This window comes from Oryza glaberrima, chromosome 1, assembly GCF_000147395.1.
Source record: "Oryza glaberrima chromosome 1, OglaRS2, whole genome shotgun sequence".
In the NCBI taxonomy this organism is placed as follows: Eukaryota; Viridiplantae; Streptophyta; class Magnoliopsida; order Poales; family Poaceae; genus Oryza; species Oryza glaberrima.
The window spans coordinates 3969143-3992344 of record NC_068326.1 but is presented as its reverse complement, the minus strand read 5'-3'; the positions used below and the strand labels follow the sequence as shown (position 1 = coordinate 3992344).

The 23202-nt window shown below is 43.1% G+C and overlaps 5 protein-coding genes across 5 annotated transcripts; 3 read left to right on the top strand and 2 right to left on the bottom strand.

Moving 5' to 3' along the window:
* Nucleotides 1–123: 123 nt before the first annotated feature.
* On the top strand, nt 124–3399 carry LOC127760387 (uncharacterized). Its single transcript, XM_052284637.1, has 4 exons — nt 124–442; nt 740–883; nt 2224–2432; nt 2963–3399. Exons 1-4 carry the CDS (start codon nt 201–203, stop codon nt 3121–3123), a joined length of 756 nt encoding a protein of 251 aa, XP_052140597.1. The 5' UTR covers nt 124–200; the 3' UTR covers nt 3124–3399.
* Nucleotides 3400–3522: 123 nt separating this feature from the next.
* On the bottom strand, nt 3523–4334 carry LOC127760388 (uncharacterized). Its single transcript, XM_052284638.1, has 2 exons — nt 3863–4334; nt 3523–3759 (listed from the first exon to the last, which is right to left on the bottom strand). Exons 1-2 carry the CDS (start codon nt 4199–4201, stop codon nt 3559–3561), a joined length of 540 nt encoding a protein of 179 aa, XP_052140598.1. The 5' UTR covers nt 4202–4334; the 3' UTR covers nt 3523–3558.
* Nucleotides 4335–8941: 4607 nt separating this feature from the next.
* On the top strand, nt 8942–13199 carry LOC127760397 (DEAD-box ATP-dependent RNA helicase 39). Its single transcript, XM_052284651.1, has 9 exons — nt 8942–9521; nt 9988–10083; nt 10203–10391; nt 10483–10623; nt 10904–11044; nt 11324–11466; nt 11850–11979; nt 12086–12134; nt 12575–13199. Exons 1-9 carry the CDS (start codon nt 9018–9020, stop codon nt 13051–13053), a joined length of 1872 nt encoding a protein of 623 aa, XP_052140611.1. The 5' UTR covers nt 8942–9017; the 3' UTR covers nt 13054–13199.
* Nucleotides 13200–15097: 1898 nt separating this feature from the next.
* Nucleotides 15098–16060, top strand: LOC127769106 (18.0 kDa class II heat shock protein). The gene has a single exon (XM_052294788.1). It carries the CDS (start codon nt 15313–15315, stop codon nt 15811–15813), a length of 501 nt encoding a protein of 166 aa, XP_052150748.1. The 5' UTR covers nt 15098–15312; the 3' UTR covers nt 15814–16060.
* A 661-nt stretch (nt 16061–16721) lies between these two features.
* LOC127765400 (polynucleotide 5'-hydroxyl-kinase NOL9-like) lies at nt 16722–20181 on the bottom strand. Its single transcript, XM_052290303.1, has 9 exons — nt 19959–20181; nt 19759–19856; nt 19601–19634; nt 19129–19280; nt 18858–19038; nt 18024–18204; nt 17769–17877; nt 17460–17587; nt 16722–17153 (listed from the first exon to the last, which is right to left on the bottom strand). The coding sequence occupies exons 1-9, from the start codon at nt 20138–20140 to the stop codon at nt 17079–17081; spliced, it is 1140 nt and encodes a 379-aa protein (XP_052146263.1). The 5' UTR covers nt 20141–20181; the 3' UTR covers nt 16722–17078.
* Between the last annotated feature and the right edge of the window lie 3021 nt (nt 20182–23202).

Below are 23202 nucleotides of genomic sequence, written 5' to 3'. Positions count from 1 at the left end.
AGGCCCAGCCTTCCCCTCACTGACAGCTCGGGCCCACCGCTCAGTGAGACAAAGTATTCCACGTTGTGGGGACCCACATGACAGTGGAGCTCTTCGTTTTTTTCTTCTTCTTCTTTCTCGCCTCCTCTCTTTTCTCTTCTCTTCTCGTCTTTCCCATCTCGCGGCGGCTGCGTCTCTCTCTCGATCTCTCGGCGGCGGCCATGGCGGACTACCACTTCGTGTACAAGGACGTGGAGGGGGCGAGCACGGAGTGGGACGACATCCAGCGACGCCTGGGGAACCTGCCGCCGAAGCCGGAGCCGTTCAAGCCGCCGGCGTACGCGCCCAAGGTCGACGCCGACGAGCAGCCCAAGTCCAAGGAATGGCTCGACGCGCGGGAGCCCGACGAGCTGGAGGATCTCGAGGACGACCTCGACGACGACCGCTTCCTCGAGCAGTATAGGTATCGCCTCTCCTAGTCCCTAGGCCTTGATCTTGTCCCCTTTCCTGGTTGATGATGATCCATGAGCCATGATGCTGTCCTGTTCTTCCCGTCAATAGTTGGTGCGTAGTGGGGTGTTTCTTTTTTTTCTCTCCCTATGATTTGATCCTTAGAGCATGTTCTAACTGGGATAATTCACGTCTTTTTTTTTTCTTAGCAACCTGAATACCTGATCTGTTTCTGGTTCTTTGATCTGGATTTGATGCTATATGCAATGGTTTTGGTAAGGCTGGAAGCTTATTGATTTGTTGATTGCAGGAGGATGAGGCTTGCAGAGCTTAGGGAGGCAGCAAAGGCCGCGAAATTCGGCTCTATTGTGCCTATCACTGGCTCCGATTTTGTCCGAGAGGTCTCCCAGGCTCCATCCGATGTCTGGGTTGTGGTCTTCCTCTACAAGGATGGGTATAGTAGAATTATATTATCAATGCGTTATTTGCCTTAACAATTACTGGGTGCATCATCCACACGTTGTTGCGGATCTGGTATGTAATTACTGGGTGCATCATCCACACGTTGTTGCGGATCTGGTATGTTTTAGAATTGTAGATATTTATCCAAGAACATGTAACTGTAAGTCTCAGGTAAATTAATCTAAGATATTATTAGTACAGTAAGTTCATGCATGGGCATGTACAGAATGGCTTGGCCTAGTTATTCAATGTGAATTGTGATATTAAAAAACAAGAATTGTGATCGATAGATTGTATGATCTAGAAAAACTGGCAAGTTCCTAGACCAAAAGGAACTTGTTAAACAAAACATTGAGTAAAGTTGAATATTCCGTGGTGAAACAAAACATTGATGTAAAAGTTTACCAATTAGTTACTAAATATTTAAGTTCTTTTTTAAAAAAAAATCTGTGGCAGTAAAATAAGTAAATGACTCATATTATCTCGCTATATAGTTCACTGTGTAGCCTAGTAAGGTGAAAAATATGTTTTCACATTGTACTGATACATCAATAATTTCTTGGAAGTAACTGCTTACAGTAAAAACCATAATACCAATCTAAGGCTGCAACCATTCCCACGTTAATCTAATGGCTTGTAGTTTGTTGGCGATGTGGCTCAATAAGAAGTCTTGGTTTGTAGTAAAAAATATGAAGAGATAGATATGCGCCCCAAAAAAGCAGTACTCTTTATTTCATATATATGAGAAGTTGAGCACATAGCACAGAATTGCTCTTGTGTTAATGATTATATGTCCCCCAAAAGAGCAGTACTCTTTATTCATATATATGTGTGAGCAGTTGAGCACATAGCTCATGGAACTGAATTCATAGGAAAAGTTACCTAGGTAGCTTGAAATATGATTCTTCTAGATGTAGGATAAGCACAATTTTATTGTTATTTGAAACCAGAATCTGTTACATAGCTAGATATTTGACATTGATGAAATAGTTTCAAGGATAGTTTGACCATGGATACATGTGATTTATGAACATGACATTATCACTTTACACCTTACTTCCCTTTTTGCTGGAAGATGAACATGACATTCTCACTTTACACCTACTTTGATTCCCTGTTTGCTGGAAGATGCTGAGCTGTATAGCTGATTAGCCCTTTATCTTGGACTCTTCATTATATCCTTAAACTTCCATGAATTTATGTTAATAGTCCTTCCATTTTTTATGCTTTTTACTGTTTCCATAAGTTGCTTATAAGTTTTACAAAAGGTCATCTGGATTCATTAGTGATTGAGATGTTCACTGTCTAAGACTTCTATGAATTTCATTGCAGAATACCAGAATGTGGGTTGCTTCAGACTTGTCTGGAGGAATTGGCTACAAGATACCCAGCAACTAAGTTTGTTAAAATCATCTCTACGGATTGCATTCCCAACTACCCAGATCGAAATGTCCCTACAATACTTGTGTACAATAACAGTGCCGTTAAAGGGACTTATGTCGGTCTGCATAAGTTTGGTGGAAAAAGATGCACACCTGAATGTAAGTTATGCCACAAAATAAGCATCCAATATCTAATTTGGCATTAATCAGTTTAAGTTTCTCCAGTTATATATTCTGTTGCACACTAGTAGATTCTGTAGGTCTATTTTAGCATTTCCATCAACCAGTCACAGGATGCCATTCACATTTTTCTCCTGGATACTACTGTTAGATGCCTTAATACAAGCAAAATCGTTGACAAATAAAAATGAACACATTTACGATTGTGTCAATAACTCAATATCGACATCCAGTCCCTTTTTAAATTTGTTTCATATTGGCAAATAGTTGGTTGATGTCTGTGAAGCAATAGCATGTTAACGACCTAAGTTCATAGTTATACACTGTCTATCGCCATAAAAAATAGTAGCATTTTCTTCCAATAAGAAATGACATGAATGTTTATTACTCGTTTGAATGGCGCAACATTTTTCTGATGTTTGCTTTCAACAAACCAAGAATCCCAGCGTTACTTCAATGTTATGAATTATCTCCATCTCCTTATACTAAATCGTCACTCTCTGCTTCAGCTGTTGCATTGGCCCTTTGCCAGTCAGAGCCGGTCCTGAATGATGGGCAGAGCGGCGGTGATTCATCCCGGGACAATGTCATAGAAGGCGTTCGCAGAAAGTTCATCGAAAAGGTTGTCGCCCAGCATGAAGAGCGGGAGGAAGATGACGATAGTGACTAAACATACCCTCCTAGTATGTCTCAGTTCACTGATACTATTGATGATGTGGGTCAAGTTTTGCCTGAGGTCACTAATTGTACTTATATTTGGTTGTCTGTTTCTGAAAATGCTGAATTTGCTGTCTCTACGATGAGCTGCAACAACTCAGTTTTAGCAGCAGCTTGTTGTGGTACATTTGGTGGTAAACGGTAATGTATCCTGGTGTTCTTTGTAATGATTATTGAAGATGATTGTGGCATTTGCAGCTAAAATGAAAACGGATAAATTTCATGGGAAGTTGTCCGGTGCAATCCTTCTTGTTCAGTGTTCACTATGCCATTACATTGTGGTTCATTTCCTTTCATACAAATTTCTGGACAAGCAAAAAAAAGAGGAAAAATAAACTGAGAGAAGTTGATGATGATGAGCAAGCAATTGGTGATGGGTCGGCGCCGTTCATGGAGCAGCCGCCCTTGGGCGCGTCCTGACGCGAGCGTAGATGATGACGGCGCTAGCGAGGATCCACGGCGGGAAGACGGCGTTGACCACCCTCGACGACCGCAGCGGCTCCGGCACCCCCTTCACCGCCACCGCCACCATCACCGCCGGCACGAGCACGCCGGCGACGATCACCGCCGCCGGCTTCGTCCACGACCCCTACGGCGCCGCCGCCGCAAGAAACAGAAGAAAAGATAAAGCGAAGTGGCAAGACGAAGTACTCAAGTTAAGTTTGAAAGGGGGAGGCGAGCGGCTGTGCTACCTTGGGCTCGCCGTCGAGGGCGATGACGGCGCCGTCGCGGAAGGGCACGGCGGAGCAGCCGGCGGCGGCGGCCGGGCCGGACCGGATCCGGAGGCCGCGGAGGGAGGACTCGGGCTTGAAGGCGAAGAGCGCCCGGAGGCCGTGCTCCGCCTGGATGGCCCGGACCTGGAGCCGGTCGCGGCGGGGGCCCACCAGGGCCGACCGGAAGACGGCGACCGGGCCGGCGCCTCGCCGGTAGAGCCGCACCTCCACCGACGGGCCGTCGCGAGGGCTCGCCGCTGGCTCGAGTAGCGGCGCTGTTAGAGACTCGTCCGGCGAGGCCGCAACATCGTCCGCCATGGCCACCTCCAGTTGCTGCTCCTGCTGCGGTTTACTGAAATGAAGCGAGAAAAAATATGATGGTTTAACGGTTTTCCTCTCAAAGACTGACGACAACTTTGATTATGTGGTTACGCTGTGACATTATTAGGCCATCACCAATGCGGTGCTTCATGCCGTTCTCCTAGCAATGGCGGTTCACTTTTCCGTCCGCCCCGTTCCCCCGCGATGGAACGCGTCCATTTGCTGAGGGACGCGGCTCTCTCTGCTCCTCGCCAGCTTTTTGTGGGGAGCTGCAGCCAAGCGACGCGTTGGGAGGCTTCGGGCGCTCGTGGACACGGTTCCTTACCTGCGATTTCCCCTTCTACCCTCGACCTCGTCACTGGGAGGAGGAGGCCGATGGCGGTGGAGAGGAACCCGAGGCGGCGACGAGAGAGAGAGAGAAAAGAGAGGCGACGGCGACGACGGATCCGCGGCGGCGACGATGACGTCGTGGTGGTGGTCGCCGCTGTTGCGACCTCCTCCGCCTTGGCCTCCTCAAAGCGGCGGCGGCGGCTGGAGAGGGCGAGGAGGGAGGTGGCGCCGGCGCTCGCGGGAGGGAGAGGGAGGACGGCGACGGCAACGGCGCCGATTGCCCGATTGCTCCCGACAGCAGCGGTGGGAGCGAAGACGGCGGCGGTGGGAGCGAAGAAAAAAAGAAGAGGGGAAAGAGGCGGAGAAAAATGAGGAGGAGAGAGGGAGGGAAGAGAGGGGTAGTATATGAAAACATCCAGGGTGGGTTTTTTTGTTGGGACATCCATTGTGGGTTTGAGTATCTTCATCTAGTTGCCTCAGATTTTAAGGAGCCCATCCAGGGATGTCCACCATTGCGAGCTAGGTTCCCCTACGAGTGTCTTCAGTTAGTGAGGACACTATGGGAGTGTCTCACATTGTGGATGCCCTTAAGGGCATGTTTACTTTGATACCATTTTCAACCATATCATTTTTCTTTTGGTAAAGTTGTCAAAAAAAATGTCTACATTTAGTTTGTTGCTAAATTTGATCAATATATAAAAATCCTGATAGTATTGCCAAAATTTTGGCAAGATGACAATGTTATCAAAACTTGGTAAAGTTTATTTTGACTACAATCTGAACAGACTATAAATGTGCGAGGATGATAAATACCCAATAATAAAACCATGTGTTTATAAAGTGGCAAAATACTAAATATCCTCCGTTTGTTTGGGTAGATTTTTTAGAGTGATTGGGAGTTTAGAGTAACGTGACTATTAGAGCATGCCCAATAGATACCCAACAATCTACCTATAAAATTTTGTTTTTTGGAATCCTTATTTTGATTTTAAAATTCTGTTTTGTAATATCTATTTTGATTTTAAGGTGTAAATAGATTTTTATCTCCAATAAATATCTTAAATTAACTCCTAATAATAAAAAGTGACCCGCCCCTAAGAGCATCATCAACAGATTATCTATAATTTTCTTCTAAAAATTTGTTTTTAGTTTCCTAAACTGAAAATAAGAAGTGAAAAAACTCCTTCCTCCAACAGATAGCCTAAATTCAATCCCCAAAACTTATAAGTGGGCCCTTCTGTTAAACTACCAAGAGAAAATTCCATTTTTTTTCTTTCGCGCGCAGAAAGATAGCTATCTCCCACGCGCGGGAACGAAGGAGAGAGGCGGGATTGCGTGATTGGGAGCGACTTTCGCGCCGCATATAAACGAAGCGAGGAACCGGGGGAAGGAACTCCAAAAATCGGGTAGGAGAGTAGGGGATCTATTGGAGCTGATTTTTAGACTAAAATCCTTCAAAATTTAGTTTTGGAAATCATATAGGTAGATTGTTGGTGATGCTCTAACTACCAATAAATACATAAACAAAAATATTGCTCCGCGCATCCCCTCCCACACGCCCAATCTCTTCACGCCCAATCTCTTCACGTGTCATATGTCACCCTTTTCTTTTTGCTGTGTAGAAAATTGGGAGTGAGAGTCTCAACTTGTGGAGAGCAAGGACAGAGGAAAAGGGGATTCCAATTTTTGGATACATATCTAGAGGAACTGTCGGAGCAATTTTTCACAAAATAAACCTCAAATTTAGAATTGGGCTTTATTTAGAGATATTGCTGGTTATGTTCTTAATTGTTCTGTTTGGTTGAGAGATATGAGAGTTTTGGTGGGATGGGGATGAAAATTGAGGGAGGAACTCTCTCCCTTTTAATCCCTTGGTACGGGTGGTAATTGGGAGGGAATCTCTCTTTTACTTTGCCTAAAAAAAATCTCAAATATCGTTTTCATCTTAGACCTGGTCTTCAACTAAACTCCCTATCAATTCTCATCATCTCTCCCAAAATAAGAAATTGGATTAAAAACTAAATTCTCACATTAATCTCACTATCAATTACTACCTCATCTAAACTCTTAATCATCTTCCCTTAAGTTGCCAAACAAGCCGTATGGGTCATCCGGGTGCGTTGCTAGCCGACCCCGGTTCGAGCCTCGCTCCTCTCTTAAGAAATTTTAATATGAAAGTCATTTCTCTCATATCTAGCGTTTTTTAACTAGTCAACCAATTTTGAAATGGAAAACATCCTGATTCAAAAGGATGAATTTTAGAATATTTTTAGGGTTAAACTGATTCGTATAAAAAATCTACATTCCCAAGGAGTTCTAAAATTGTAATGATGTACAAATGCAGTATATGTACTCTTTTGTACTGCTATTGTGATTTTTTTTTCTTCTAAGAAGAAGTTATACCCCCCATAAAGTAAAAAAAAAAGAAAAGATATAAAATTTAATTTGAATATTGCCGGTTTGGATTACTACCCTACTAAAATTTGCCTCGTTAAATTTTGAATGGGTTAAACCAAACACCTCTACCAACAAAATTTTGCCTTTGCCTAAAAATTTGTCTTACAGGCACATTATGGCTTCAATATGAAGAAATTAACTTAAAATAAATTTTAAAATTTAAATTTTGGCAGCGATAAGCAAAGTTAAACGATGGGAGGCTTGAATCAGAGATCCACCATTCAGATGTGATCGTGTAATTTACATGTTGGGGATTTTATAATTTTATAAAACAGCGTATTGAGATTCTTACACGTCAAAACAGAGGGGAGAAGGCGCTAAAGTCAAAAAGAGAGCAAGAGCAGAGCCACTCCAGTCCAGCCTTCTTCTGACCACGCTACATGTTGTCTCTTTGCTGCAGGCAGCCGAGAGCCCGCGAGCCCGCGAGCCCGAAAGCCCGAATGGTCGAGGCAGCCACGCCTTGTCGCCTGCGTATAAAATCTCGCCCATTCCCGCGCCTCTCCTCTCCAATCTCTCCATCACACTCACACGCCATTGTATCATCGATCGAGCATTCGACTCTCCAAGTAGGAAGCTGTAGGCAATGGCCACCACCGCCCTCCACATCGACGGCGACGACGTCGTCCTCGACGTGGGCAATCTGGCCCTGGCCGGGCAGGCGAGTGGCGGCGGCGGAGGCGATGACGGCGACGCGGCGGATAATGCATTGATGAGGCTCCCGCGCGCTCTTGGCGCGGTCGGCGTCCTCACCGGCGCGATGGCCGCCGCGGCGGCCGTGTACGGGAGCCCTCCGGCCGGGACGGTCCTCGCCCGCGGCGGAGGGATGGGTTACTATGTCGGCCTCGGCGGCGCGTTCGCCGCCGGCGTGGCGGAGGTGTGGGCCGCGATGTGGATGGCCGGGGATTGCCCGGGCCGCAGCGCCATTGGTACGAGACTCCTCTGCTTCGCCGTCGTCCCTTTCCTCATCGTCGTCTCGCTCGGCGGGTTTTCCGTCCATGTCAAGAACTGAGCTGATCGACATCGAAGTATCGAACTGAGCTTCCATGCTTTTCAATTCGTTGTGCTGGTAAGTGTGCTTCAATTCGTGTGTGATGGAGCAGAGCTCCAATTCAGTTCTCTTCTTCTTTGTGATTCATGCATCTGTGTATCGGTGTGTTGTATCGGAGTTGATTATTGATTGGATTGAATTTTGTTCACCAATAATTTTCAAAAAAAAAAAAATTGTTCACCAATTGCTTGCATAAAACAGCGATAAGTTTACTGCAATGCCCGCGGTACATAGAAACGGAGCTCCACTGACTTTTTGTTTTTGGAGGCATCTAACTATTTATCACTTTTAGATTTGATGTTTAATTGGGCTGTGTACATTCATTGTGGATGTAGAGACTGAATTTTAATCATTTTTTTTTAAAAAAGATTTGACATTTATAATTTTACCACCGATATATCTGGATTTATATGCGTCTATGATATATAGGTACTGATAACAAATTATTAAACAAAATGTGGTAAATAAAGTGACAAATAGTTGAATATATCTTGATTTTTTTGGATCAAATCTTTTTGAGGGGACAATCACAGCATAAACCCTAAGCTATTAGTGCGTACTTAAAGTAATTATTTTAAATTCGAAAAATATATTAATATAAATTTTTAAAACAACTATTCTATAGAAATCTTTTTTAAAAAATACACCATTTAACGGTTCGAGAAGCGTGCACGCGAAAAAGGTTTTTCTTTTTCCTTTTGTTCAACTCCCAAACGCAGATATCGGGCCATTCCAATTTGGTCCAAAGCAGATTGGCCCGTTTCCATCGTTAGTGCTGGGCCGGAAGTTCTAGGCCTCGCAATTTCCCTAGCCCACAAATCCGCATGATATAGATCTGCACGAATCTCGACGCACCCCATCCTCCTCCATCCTCCTCCTCTTATCCGCGAACATCTCCTCCTCCCTTTCGACCCCATCCCTCCTCCCCATCACAAACAAAACCCGCCACCTCTAAACCCTCGCCCTCCTCCTCCTCCCATGGCGATGGCCGGCGCCGCCGGGCGGTGCCTCATGCTGACCCGCCCGTCCCCTCTCCTCCGCCTCCGCCTCCTCCGCGCCGCCCTCACGACCACCACCACGGCGGCGGGGGCATCCGCTTCCCCCGCCGCAGTCACCGCGCCGACCGAGCCCGACGCGGCGAGGGAGGCCCCGTCCCGCCACGAGCTCCTCCTCGAGCGCCTCCGGCAGCGCCACCTCAAGGGCGTGCCCGCTGCTACCCCGAGGCCGGCGCAGCGGGAGAAGGGGAGGGGCGGCGGAGGCGCGCAGGAGCTGCAGCAGAAGAGGAGGGTCGAGGTGGTGGAAAGCTTCGAGGAGCTCGGGCTCGGGGAGGAGGTGATGGCCGCGCTCGGGGAGATGGGTATCTCCAAGCCCACCGAGATCCAGTGCGTTGGTGTGCCCGCCGTGCTGGCTGGCACCAGTGTTGTGCTTGGCTCGCACACCGGTTCCGGGAAGACGCTCGCCTACCTGCTTCCGCTTGTTCAGGTATGCTGCTTCAGTTCTTGGAATCAATGGAGCATATGCATATGCGTTTGCACTAATGTTGTCTAATTTTGCGTACAGCTGTGGTGTAAAGAGCAAATTTGGGCCTTAGGCTGCTGATCTTAGTACATTTTGTTCCATATATGAGATAATCAGTACTTTATTTTTCATCGTGCGCTGAATGTAAATATGTTACGGGTTCATAATTGAGGTGACAGAACTTAGCATATAGAACTCACAGCAGAGAGCTTAGTTTCAGAAGTTGGTAAGTTCGATACAATCTGTTGTGTAGCACATTGGCCATATGATTCAGTGGGTAAACTTTAGATTATATGGTGGATTTCAAACTGATTTTTTTCCTTTCAGCTTGAAATTGAGAACACATACTGATTACTACCTATAAATAATGGTGTACCCGCTAATCAAAAGGTTTGATTCAATAGCCATGACAGCTCTTTTATTTGTGTAGCTACTGCGTCGTGATGAAGCAATGTTGGGAATGTCAATGAAACCAAGGAGGCCAAGAGCAGTAGTTCTCTGCCCCACAAGGGAGCTGACTGAGCAGGTTAGCCTTACTTCCATGATATCTTTGGAATGACGATATTCAGGTAGCTTGCCATTGCTCATGTGACCCAGATTCTGGAAAAATGATGATATCTAAGTAGCTGCATTGTGAAATTGAAGGTCTTTCGTGTCGCAAAGTCCATAAGCCATCACGCACGTTTTCGGTCAACAATGGTTAGTGGAGGCAGCCGTATAAGGCCCCAGGAAGATTCTCTGAACATGCCTGTAGACATGGTTGTTGGGACTCCTGGGAGGATTCTTGATCATATCAAGGATGGAAACATGGTTTATGGTGATATCAAGTATCTGGTCTGTTGTTAAGTTCACTTCTACCATCCTGCAATACATCTGTTGTTTTCTCAAATTTCTCATTTGCATTCTGTTTTTTATATCCATTCAGGTCCTTGATGAGGCAGATACGATGTTTGATCAAGGTTTTGGACCAGACATTAGGAAGTTTCTTGCTCCTTTGAAGAATCGTGCTGCAAAACCTGGCGATCAGGGGTTCCAAACTGTATTAGTTACTGCTACTATGACCAAGGTATCACGCTAATTAGTCATCGCTTATAAGTGAAAAATATCTACCTTGTAATTTGGTATGCTATTATCTTCTAGATTGGCATACTCCTATCTTCTAAGGTTCTGGCATCACCTATTTGAACATAGATATTTGATTTTTCTCAAAATCGTTTGATCACCTCTTTCAGAAACAAATCATCTAGTACTGATACTCAATACTTTATGACCTTTTTAAAAATGAAATATTACCTGCCCATGCATTTTAGACTTTTAACATCTTCTTGACCACTGGTTTACTACAGGCAGTACAAAAGCTGATAGATGAGGAATTTGAAGGTATTGTTCATTTACGGACAACAACCTTTCAAAAAAGAGTTGCAACTGCACGGCATGACTTCATCAAACTGTCTGGTTCAGAAAACAAACTAGAGGCTCTCCTGCAGGTTTATTGAAATCCTGTCTTCCCTTCTTTGTCTGTGCATGCAAGTGTGTCTCCATTCAAGCTAAACTGGATTGGTGTTTGCACATACAATGCCTGTTAAATGTGTTTATACATCTTGTTGGTGGTACAATCCGTGTCTAATTTGTCTAGGGTTGTAGTTTTATGTCTTCAATTTGTCTAGTAGCTGAAGGCCTCCAAAGTCAATCAGTTGATCACAGTTCCTTCCTAGTTCTTAATACGGTAAATGCATATAAGATGCTGAGGACTTCTATTTCCACAGGTTCTTGAGCCAAGTTTAGCAAAGGGAAATAAAGTTATGGTGTTCTGCAATACTTTGAATTCAAGTCGTGCCGTGGACCATTTTCTGACTGAAAATCAGATATCTACTGTAAACTACCATGGGGAAGTTCCTGCTGAAGAGAGGTATTTTGAACTGCTTAAAGTGTTATTGTCATTTCATATATTTTTTTAACTAATGGAGAGGGATATCATTATGCAGACTGCCCCAAGTCCACTATCCCACTGTTGAAGTTACATAGTGTCACAGTGGTTATAATAATCTGATTGGGCACGTTCAAAATCCTTGTAACCATTACCTTGTCTGTGTTGCTATGTCATGGTTACTTCTGTTAGGTGTTACTGCAGACATAATAAAAGTTGCAGAAAAAATTCGTCATGAGTACAACTACATTTGTTTCAGCATACCAACTGGTTTATTTTGTCAAACAATTATAACATATAATCGATGAAACTTTCACCTTAAGCTGCTTTAAACTGTCAATTGAGTTCACTTTAATCAACTGTAGGGTTGAGAACCTGAACAAGTTCCGGAATGAAGAAGGGGATTGCCCAACACTGGTCTGCACTGACCTAGCAGCAAGAGGCCTAGACTTGGATGTTGACCATGTCATCATGTTTGACTTCCCATCAAACTCTGTACGTGTTGACTTCTAGTGTTATGTTTTCCTTTGTTCTATTCATCATTTTTTCCACCCCCAGGGAAATTGATATGCATTTTTTCTTGTATATTTTGCCTTTTTAGATTGATTACCTCCATAGAACTGGAAGAACAGCACGCATGGGAGCCAAAGGTACAATCTTCTGTAACCAAAATACTGAATGCATCTAATCATTTCGTTTCTAGTATCACCTTGCTTCTCATACTGCGTTGGACATGTTACGACTATATGATATCTTCTAATTACTTTTGACCTTAGTCAATCCAGTAAATACATTATGCTGCCAGTAAAGGCTTTCTCTCTTTGCCCCTGAAAATTCTTCAATGTTATTTCACATTATGTGCAGTAAAACAACAACAAAATTAATCTGAATAGGTCTTATCATGATTCACAACTTTAGAAGAAAAACGATAAGTAGAAGTTGGAATCAAAATGTACTCCCTAGTAAATCAGTAATACAGAAATATGATTTTCTAGAAGTGATGTGATCAGACAGTAAAAAACACGAGCCGCATTTTTACGGTTGTGAATGGCTTTCCGCTTACATATTAACATATTATATTATATTGCAGGGAAAGTTACAAGCCTTGTTGCGAAGAAAGATGTGACTCTAGCAACACGGATAGAAGAGGCTATGAAGAAAAACGAGAGCTTAGAAGCACTGACAACTAACAATGTCAGAAGGGCGGCCGTCAACCCACAGTATCCTAGTACGAAAGGACGACCAAGTGCTATAAAGGTAGTAAACCAGAAGGGTAGAAGGGGAGTTGCACTGCAGACCAAGTCATCAAGGGTTGTCAAGGACACAACTTCATCCAGAAGGCGCTCGCCGATTAAGAGTCAACCGAGGTCAAAATCAACATCTTCAGGGAAAGCAAAGCCAGTGCGATCTGCTAAGCCAAGCAAGAGTAGCAGCCCTAGCCTCAAGGTTGCAAAGAGCCGACCGAGACCGGAGGGTCGGAAAGGGGATGCTCTGAACAAGCTGGGTAGTAAGCTCAGTGTGGTTGGATTCAGAGGCCGCAGCTCAGGGAAATCGGCACAAGCATCATAGGGAGGCCTCGAGAATTTTGGGTAGTGAAATTCAACTTTTTGTAAATATCTGTGACTTGTTTCGGCCGTTTTCCCTGCAGGCTTGCAAGCCCCTAATTGAGACGCCCCTTCTAAAAGAAAACGTAAAACATTGAAATCTTACCACAATACGTACATCTATCTGTTTACATTGTTGAACAATAATATTCATCTGTATCACTGTCCATGAATAAACACGAAGTGCATCTGTGATTGTCTTTTGAATTCTCGGGTTGAAGAGTATCTAAGAACCACATTTCATATTTTGAAAGTATAACCAGAAATTGTCGGACTGTTTTGGTTTGAGGCGTTGCTAAAATTTTGGAAGTGACAGTTTTGCCAAGGTAGAGTTAACAAGCTACTATTTGCAAATATTTAGCAATGGCAGGTACTCCTTTCATCCCATAAAAAAACAAATGTAGAATAGGATGTGATACATTATATAGTACTACGAATCTAAATAAATGTATGTTTAGATTCATAATATTAGAATGTGTCATATCCAGTATTAGTTTGTTTTTTATAAAGCGGAGGAAGTAGAGCGGAAATTTTGATGAGGCCATATGTAGAGCAGAAATAGCCCGTTGTAGGTATAACAGGTTCACAAAATTTTAAAAAAACCAAATTAGCTTCCATAAAATTGCTAAGTCTTGTTTGTGAAACCTATCAGCCGGTTTTCTTACCGTGTTGACCGAAAGTCATGGCTTTTTACTGGTTTTCGGTAAACCGATGAGGAGTGGTTTTTTTCTTCAAAATCGAAAAGTTAAACCCGGGGTATAATCGCTCCACACAAAGAATGTAAAGCCGAGGACTTGAGAAGTTTCCAGAATCCAGAGATCGCAGCACAAAAGGAGGAAACAAGGCACGAACCTCTCAAAGGAAAAAAGAAAAATAATAAAGGAGGGACACCTGTCAAACACCAGCCTATGACAAGTGGGTCCCACTAGAACCAACCGTACGGCCTCCCCGCCCAAACCCCGGTAAATGCTTTGCGCCGAGCGTCCGACGCAAGACGCTATCATCGGACGCGCGCGCGGCATCGTTACATTATGTAGAATCTTTTCTTTTCTTATTTCTTCAAAAAGATTTTTTATCGTAAATTATTTATCTAATCTACGATCTGATTGCACCACTAAATTTGTTACAATTAAATCTTTACAACAAGACCACACATGATTATATTTCGACAAAAAAATATTTTAATCTTTTTTTTGATTTTTTTAATGTTGCATGTGGTCTCTTTTGATGTTTCAACCAGTAGTTTTACAATATTTTAGCTAGTGTACTTATGATGTTTTACTGTGTACGGATCAAATATTGTAGTGGAACGCGCCATTGCAATAAATCACACATATTTTGGAAACCCTATATTGAGGGAATTTGGTTTATTTTTTTGTTCCACAAAAAATATTTCACCTAGTGCACTCACAATGTTTCACTATGTATAGATCTAGTGTTACAGTGAACTGAAATATTTCATTGCAACAAAAAACCCACATATTTTGGAAACATCCTATTAAGGAAATTCGTTTCATTTTTTGTTTCACCGAAAAATATTCCACCTAGTGTACTTATAATATTTCACTATATATAGATCTAATGTTGCAATGAACTGAAACATTCTTCCGCTATTTGCTGAAACATTGTTTTTATATAAGGTGAAACAACACCAGATTTAAACGAGTGAAACATTTTCGATCTACTTAGTGAAACAATTCCAATATACCAGGTGGAACATCGTGCAACATTTAAAAATAATTCAATAATAAGTTAAACTTTTTTTCATCGGAATATATCCATGTGTGGTCTTGTTTTGAAGATTTAATTGCAACGAATTTAATGGTGTAATCGGATCATGATTTGAATAAGTAATTTAAGAGAAAAATCAGTTTAAAAGTAGTTTTGCACGTAAATCGGACGCTGACGTTATGCTGACGTCAGCGTCCGATTTTTCCTAAAACATCATCCGTCCGACGCGTAGCCCTCTCCCCGAACCCCCGCTCCGAAAACATCCATCTGCCTCTAGATTTTTCTCGTCGCAAACGCCCTACGCCTCCCCGCCTCGCCGCGCCCATTCCACCACCTTTCCGAACCTTCTACTCCCTTCCAGACTCCCACCCCCACGTCACCCTATTTAAACCCCTCCTCCTCTCCCACCGAGCAACCAAGATCGAGAAGCCAGAAACCCCAGCGCGATCCGAGGTAGAAGAAGAGGAGGCGATCGAGCGCGCGTGAGATCGAGATGGAGAGCGCCATGTTCGGGCTGGAGACGCCGCTGATGACGGCGCTGCAGCACCTGCTCGACATCCCCGACGGCGAGGGCGGCGCCGCCGGGAAGCAGGGCGCGACCGGTGGCCCGACGCGTGCGTACGTGCGCGACGCGCGGGCCATGGCGGCGACCCCCGCCGACGTGAAGGACCTCCCGGGGGCCTACGCGTTCGTGGTGGACATGCCTGGGCTCAAGTCCTCCGACATCAAGGTGCAGGTGGAGGAGGAGAGGCTGCTGGTGATCAGCGGCGAGCGGCGGCGCGGCGGCGGGGAGGAGGAGAAGGAGGAGTCGTGCAAGTACCTGCGGATGGAGCGGCGGATGGGCAAGTTCATGCGCAAGTTCGTGCTCCCCGACAACGCCGACGTCGACAAGATCTCCGCCGTGTGCCAGGACGGCGTGCTCACCGTCACCGTCGAGAAGCTCCCGCCGCCGGAGCCCAAGAAGCCCAAGACCATCGAGGTCAAGGTCGCGTGATGAGATTCCGCATCTCTCTGCATCTGCGTCGCTGCGTGGATCAAAGAATCGAAGCTTGAGTTGAGTGAGTTGTGACTAGTAGTATGAGTAGAGTGTTCATCTTTATCGTTTGCTACGTGAGAATGTGAGGACAAGGTGGTCTGTATGCCGTATGCGATGTGATGATGATGGATGGTTCGATGTTTGGTAATGGAAATGGAGATGTTCTGCTGCTTATCTGAATAAATATACTCTGCATCTTTTGAAATCTCTTGTCTCTCCTGCAAATTTTGCGTTGTTCGTTTAATCCCTTCAAATTTCCCTTAAATCCTCGTTCTAAGCCGAGTTCCGAGTTCTTGGGCCGAGAGATTAAACGAACAGGAGTTTTTCTCTTAAGCCGAGGTCCGAGTTTTTGGGCCGAGAGAATAAACGAACAGGCAAGTTATTCTGTATTTTTGGATCTGCGTTTGTGGATATGCAAATGTTCTTGAGTGAGCTGGGGTGGAGTGGGCAGTAGACTAGTAGTACGTGTGAGATCGTTTTGCCATGGTCTGTTTATGCAGTGTGATTGTTCCTTTGATGTTTGGTACCGAAGATGCAGATGTCCTGTTGGTCTAAATACCTTTTGGCACTATCAAAATTTGATAATTTTGTTAAGGCAACCGAACCAAATACTACGTAAGAACTGTGGGCTGGTTTGGTTGAGGTCTAAATACGGCTTACCAATATTTGGTAATTTCAATAGTGTTTATTGTATATGTGGCAATTTCAATAGTGTTTATTGTCTATTTAGTTTGAAGCCAAATCAGGCCATTTCAATAGTTAACTTATTTTAGCTTTAATCCAAACACAACATTGCCTTCCCAAAATTAGTCATGCCAAAACTTGCTAAATTTTGGCATTGCCAAAAATTGATAAGGTCAATTTAGATCTTAAACCAACCCAACCCTATGTAAACATTTGATAAGGCTTCACCTACACATTCCAACACTACGAAATTTTGTTAATCTGACATGTGCCAATATTTGACATTACTAAATTTTGACAGGGTCAATTTTTGCAGAGGACAAGAAAAGGTCAAAATTTTGATTTTCCGATGTCTCCAACGAACTGCAGATAATGATATATCATCGTTTCCACTAGCAAGGGCTACAAACAAGCATGGCAGTACTGCACAGGTTACAAGTCTCCATCTGTGGGTCAGAACTGCTCTGCTCTGTTCTGAACAGGTTCAGGATCATCTCCCCGAACGGTGGTGGCAGAGGAGAAGGGCGTTCGACGTCAACTCAGGTGTTTATGTCCCTCTCCGAAATCCTGTGCAGCACATTCGTTGGCATGTATGGTGAGACGCATCCTCGGACCTGCGCAGGCAAATTAATTAGTAATGGGGAAGCAAATTTGCTTCTCTCTCGTTACAAACATGAGGCGTTTCAGATGCAGCAGAACAAAGTTAGGGCCAAGGAGAAAATTGAGTATCAAGCAACATTTCCAAATGCGACTACACATGTACTCCATTCCAAAATGTAAGCATTTCTGGCTATGCATCTGGACAAGCTTATATATTGGAACCAAGGGTTGTCCTACTGAATCTCTGTGCATGGATACTACGGATGGATTCTACACTCGTTAAACCAAGCAGGGGACATGGAAGAAAACGGAAATGTCACCTGCAGAAGAGACTTTGGGATCTCAATGAGTCCCTGAAGCAAGAGATCAACTCTTTGAAGATGCTCTAGAGGAACAGGAGTTATTACATATAATATGCCTCTTTGCACATCGATGCCTCTGATAATACCTGGATAAGAAAGTTCAGACAAGTGACCAAGTTCAATATAAGGGCTGGATGCCATTGTCGTAATAATTTGCAATATCTACACTAATTGATCATGGGTGTAATGAAACATGACTAGGTTGCTGAAAAATCATAGAATATGCATAGTCATGAGAATATGCATGTGAGAAGAGCGAGGAAGTACCAAGACCAGCACACCAAGGGATTGAACGGCCTGCCTCGATCGTGCCACAGCTAATGGCCAAACCAACTATGGTAGCATTTAGACTATGCCATACCTCACTAGGAGGTACCTGAACAGGGACAAAATAATAAGCGTGAGTGGATTCTTGTTACCATTCAGGGCATACAAAGACCTAGATTTGAGATCTCACATACATAATTCCAACCTCAGCTTATAATTCGAAAGAAAAAAAAAAGAATTGTGGAGCCAAAAGACCTGGCAATGAAGATGTATAACCATAACATCTGAAATTGATACTTCATAGGGTGGAAGTGAAGTTAGGGCATAGGCAAGCTCCTTATTTGTTGTCAGTGATATGTCACTTGGAAAACATTGCTTGAAGTACTCTATAAGCCGGCGCTCACGCATTCCATAAGAATCTTTCTGGATTAACAACCTAGTAAATACATAAACAACATTAGTACTTGCCAATTGCCATGCATTAAAGCAGTTGCTGCTACTATGTGTAGAATACATGACTGCAAGTATTAATTCGACAATTGCAGCAGGTGTGGTACTTGAAACGGGTACATCAGAGTAGTGTGAAATTAGAGCACTGCAGGAAAAGAACGTTCATTGCTATTTTTGCACCAAGCAAATAGCATATAATTTAGTTAATAGCTTCAGATGATTTGAAATGCACTATCATAATTACCAACGTATGCACATTTTAACAAAAAGAACTTGAAGCATTCTTTCATTATCAATTCAGGTAGATGGATCCCTAATCTCTTATTGCATGGAGAAGAGATTAATAGGCAGAAAAGAGGCACTAATTGTGGTACTATTTTTCCCCATTCCACACAGAAGAGAACTCGTAGATTCCTGAATGCTTTGGATGATAATTTCATTACTGTTTGCAAATTCAAGTTTCAGTAGCAATCAAGTCATACAAGACACAGTTTATGCTCTAACTTACAAGCATACAATGGATAAAAATATTCATCAAAGTATTAAGGAGGCTATTTCACTGTGCTTCAACTAATCGATTGGAAATATCTTTTGACATCAACTTGAACTTCAAACTGAGACAAATGAAATGTTACTCACGATCTATTCAAAGCATCATGAAATGGAGCATCAATATTGATCATGTTTGGTCCTGTTTGCCCACAATCTAACCAAAACATTCCATCAGGGAGATTCTTGCTCTGCGCAGAGATGCGTATCTGAACAACAATTGTGGGGCAGATATACCTTAGCATCTCTACCAGCATATCAAAACCAGCACCTATGTAAAACAAATAAAGGAGGGCCTAGTGAACAAACTAACAAAAAACGTGTGGCATCCTGTCATAAAAGACCAATTCATAATATATACCTTTCACCCATCCAGGAGTGTTGACAATTAAAGGTAGAGGTTCACTGGCACCAGATCGATATTTTTCAACAAAATAGTCATACAAATGAAATAGACAATTCAGATATGTTTCTGGATCTCGCTTTGAAGAAATATCACCGAAGAAGCAACACCTGGTGGATTTTTTTTAAAGAAAAGAAACACTGGCGTTAGGTAAAAAGTTGTCTGAACATAATAGTTTCGAAATACCCAAGGAAGAACTTTACATCCACAGTCTAAAAAACTGCCTAGCAAGGAAAATAGCAAATGGTTTCACTAAGTAACTTCTTGAACTTATTGCAGCATTGAATAGGAATAATAATGTTGTTCGGCTCAAAACAAGAACACAATAAGGGAAGATTGCTAAACCGAAGCAATCAAGCGGTATGACCACTCCGCAAGGAACAGCAAACTTCGCAATTCATACAGTCACAAAAGGGGGAAAATCACGCACCTTTCACACTCACGCAGAGTTGGGTTGAGCAAATCTGCACAAAAGCCAACAACACGTCTGTGAGAAACTCAAACCACCCAATTAACCAATCACTCAAGAGAAACATCTCCAGTTTAACACTCAAATCCCCGCACACAGATGCCATCTCATCTCGTCACCTGTGAGAGCTTCGTCGACGACGTGGAACGAGAGGCATCCCGGCGGCGAGAACTCCGGCTGCCCGACATCCGTGTCCAGATACCCCACCCTCCCATACCTACAAACACTCACCGGAGCGGAGCACCACTCCAAGTCAGCGAACAAAGCTCCTCGCCGACGAAGCAGAGCTAGGGCTTTGGGGGGTAGAGTGGGGTTTTACCTGGGGAGCAGCGAGTTGAGGAGGAGGCGGGAGAAGGTGGACTTGCCGGCGTTCTTGGGCCCGCAGACGACGACGACCGGTGGCGCGGGCTCGGAGGAGGCGGCGGCGGCGGTGGCGGTAGCCGCCGCCCAGTCCGGCGGGACGACCACCTCGGCGCGCGCCGACGGCGAGGCTCCAGCCATGGCTCCTCTCTCGCGAGCGAAGCAGGCGACGGTGGCGGCGAGCTCGCTCGTGCAAACCCGCGTGTCTCTCTTCCTGGACTCAATCTGATCCGTTGGATTCGATCCGACGGCTCTCAATCCAGCTATCATCCAATGGGCCTCGTGGACAACCTATGGGGCTATGACTGGGCTGTGAGCCCACATGTAGTCACAAGAGAATGTCCTTTGGGAGAAATTCCACCAATAGAATAGAAATAATTGAAAGAATAAGAATGCTTACACACTTCAATCCATAGGAATTTTCAAGAGACTTGGATGGATGGAAAATTTCCTATGTTTTCTCTTCTCTCTGCAACTTTTAGGAAAGAAAATGTTCCTTTGGTTTTTCCGTACCTACATTCCTATGAACCGAATGATATTTATACTTATAGGAGTTAATCCTTAGGAAATCCAGATCATTTGATTTTTCTTCCAAAAAAAAAATAGGCTCTAAGGATGTGTTTGGAAGGACGGGAAAAGAGAGGATTGAGAGGATACGTAAAACAAGTTGAGTTACATGCATATAATTAATACGGTTTTATTTTAAAACAACTTTCTTATAGTTTACTTCTTTTTTTGGCAAAACGATGTACCTTTTAACAGTTCAGGAATGCGTGCACGAAAAATTACCGATTTTCTTCCAATCGGCTACTCCAAACACAGCCGCTTCTAAACACTGTTCCCTCCATCCCGATAATGTATCTATTTCTAGAGTTTAATTTATCTTAAAATGTAGTAATTATTTTTTTATCTATCCTCTTATCACAATCAATTATAATTAACTTCTTTTAGTCCCTACACCTACTTTCTCTTTTCAACCAATCACAATCTCACATCACTCAATTCCATATACTTCCTTACCACGAAAACGAATAGAAATGCTCATATTTTTGGATGGAGGGAGTAATATTTTTTCTAAATAAAGTTTTTACTCCTCCGATTAAAATATTTGACGTGGTTGACATTTGATCCTAAAAGTATTGTTTACTTTGTTGTGACTTATTTTATTATTAAAAATATTTTAGGTATGACATATACTTTTTCATATTTATACTAAATTTTTAATAAGATGGATATTGAATAGTCAAACTACTGAAGGTGGTAGTTTTCTAGTATTGAATTGAAGCGTTTGTACTCTAAATAGTTGCCATAAACTAAGTTTTCAGTCACCGACTCATCATTCATCATCTATCACACTTTAGAACATGCCCTCAGTTAGGCAGATATAGAATATGATTAAAGGGGACTCATCTCCTTCAGTCCCCTACTCTTCCTTCTCTCCTTATTCTTCCGTCCCTCTTATTTTATCAATGGTGATCCAAAGGGTAGAGGAGACTCGAGTCCTCTTAGCACTTACGTTGGATCCCTGTTTACATAGCTGATGCCTGACGGAAAAGAGAAAAAGGGAGAACTTATTAGATCAACTAAAAGCCGTTTGGTTGGAACCTGAAAGCTATGGGTATGGGAAATGCATAGGCAAAGACATGACCCGAGTCCTAAATCCTGATCCGACCAAGTCTAGTGTCCCAACAAAGTGAAGTAAACGAAAGATGGTCTTGACTCTTGAAGACTTGTAGTATTTTACAAGGCTGCATTTTAGCAATCTGCGTGCCTTCTCTGTGGGAGCATAAGCATGTGACATGTGCATTGTGCAATTCGTCTGCTTATTCAGTTCAACAAACGGGTTGACAAAGTCACAGCGCCGATCTGTTATGACATCAGCAAAGCTTGCGCCATCCATCTCTCATTGTGACATGCACGGCCTGTTCCTTTCGCTCGGACATGATACGTCTTCAAGAAAACGTATTCTCTCCGTCTTCAAATAAACAATTTTCTATACATGAATTTAAACCTTGGTTCTTTCACTCAGACATGATATTTCTTCATGAAAACATACTACTTTCATTTTAAAATAAATTAACTTTTATATACGAAACTCAACCTAGGACGAAGGGAGTATTATTCTGAACATGACTCAAGTCGAAATCTAAAAAATAATAAAACATTGATACATCTTTTTAGTACTTAGAACAAATGTGTGAATACCTTATGAAATGTATTAGTCCTTCCATTTCTGAAGTGTAGATATTTCTAGAGTTTAAAATTTGTACCACGATATAAACATTTCTAGTTCTGATTCTTTTTTTTTGAGAAACACAGTACAAACGCAGACGCTCATAACGTGCGCACACTCACCCCTATGAACGCACACACGCACACCCTACCCCTATGAGCACCTCCGGAAGACTGGGCTGGTATATCTTGAGATTGACGAAGTCACCACAGGCGCCTCACTGTCGACGGGTACGTCGCCTACCACTGAAAGAATAATTAGCCGTAAATGCGAACACCCGTGTCAAATTTAGGACGAAAATCCATTTGTTGAAATTAGTGCCACAAAAATGCTACTCCTATGTTGTATTACTCCCCTTCAATCGAACAACAAACCTTCTCGCTAGGCGAACAGCAAACCTCGCTGTCGACGGGTACGTCGCCTACCACTGAAAGAATAATTAGCCATAAATGCGAACACCCGTGTCAAATTTAGGACGAAAATCCATTTGTTGAAATTAGTGCCACAAAAATGCTACTCCTATGTTGTATTACTCCCCTTCAATCGAACAACAAACCTTCTCGCTAGGCGAACAGCAAACCTTCAGTTCAGCAAACAGGTTGACAACGTCACAACACCGATTTGGTATGACGTCAGCAAGCTTGTGTCGTCCATCTCTCCGTGTCATGTTTCCTTCACTCGGACATGATAGGTCCTTACGAAAACGTATTGTTCTGACATGTTTCAAGTGGAATTATATAATAAAAAGCATCGATATATATTTTTAATGTTTAGATCAAATGTATGAAACCTTCTTAAAATGTATCAAATGTATTACTCCATCTGTTTCAAATTTATACTATGATCTAAAATTTATACCACAATATAAATTTGTATGATTTGAAAGTATGGATTTCCGTGTATCAGGGTGACTGACCCAAAATGTTTATGTTGTATAATTTTGAATTCTAGAAATGCTTATAGAGAACAG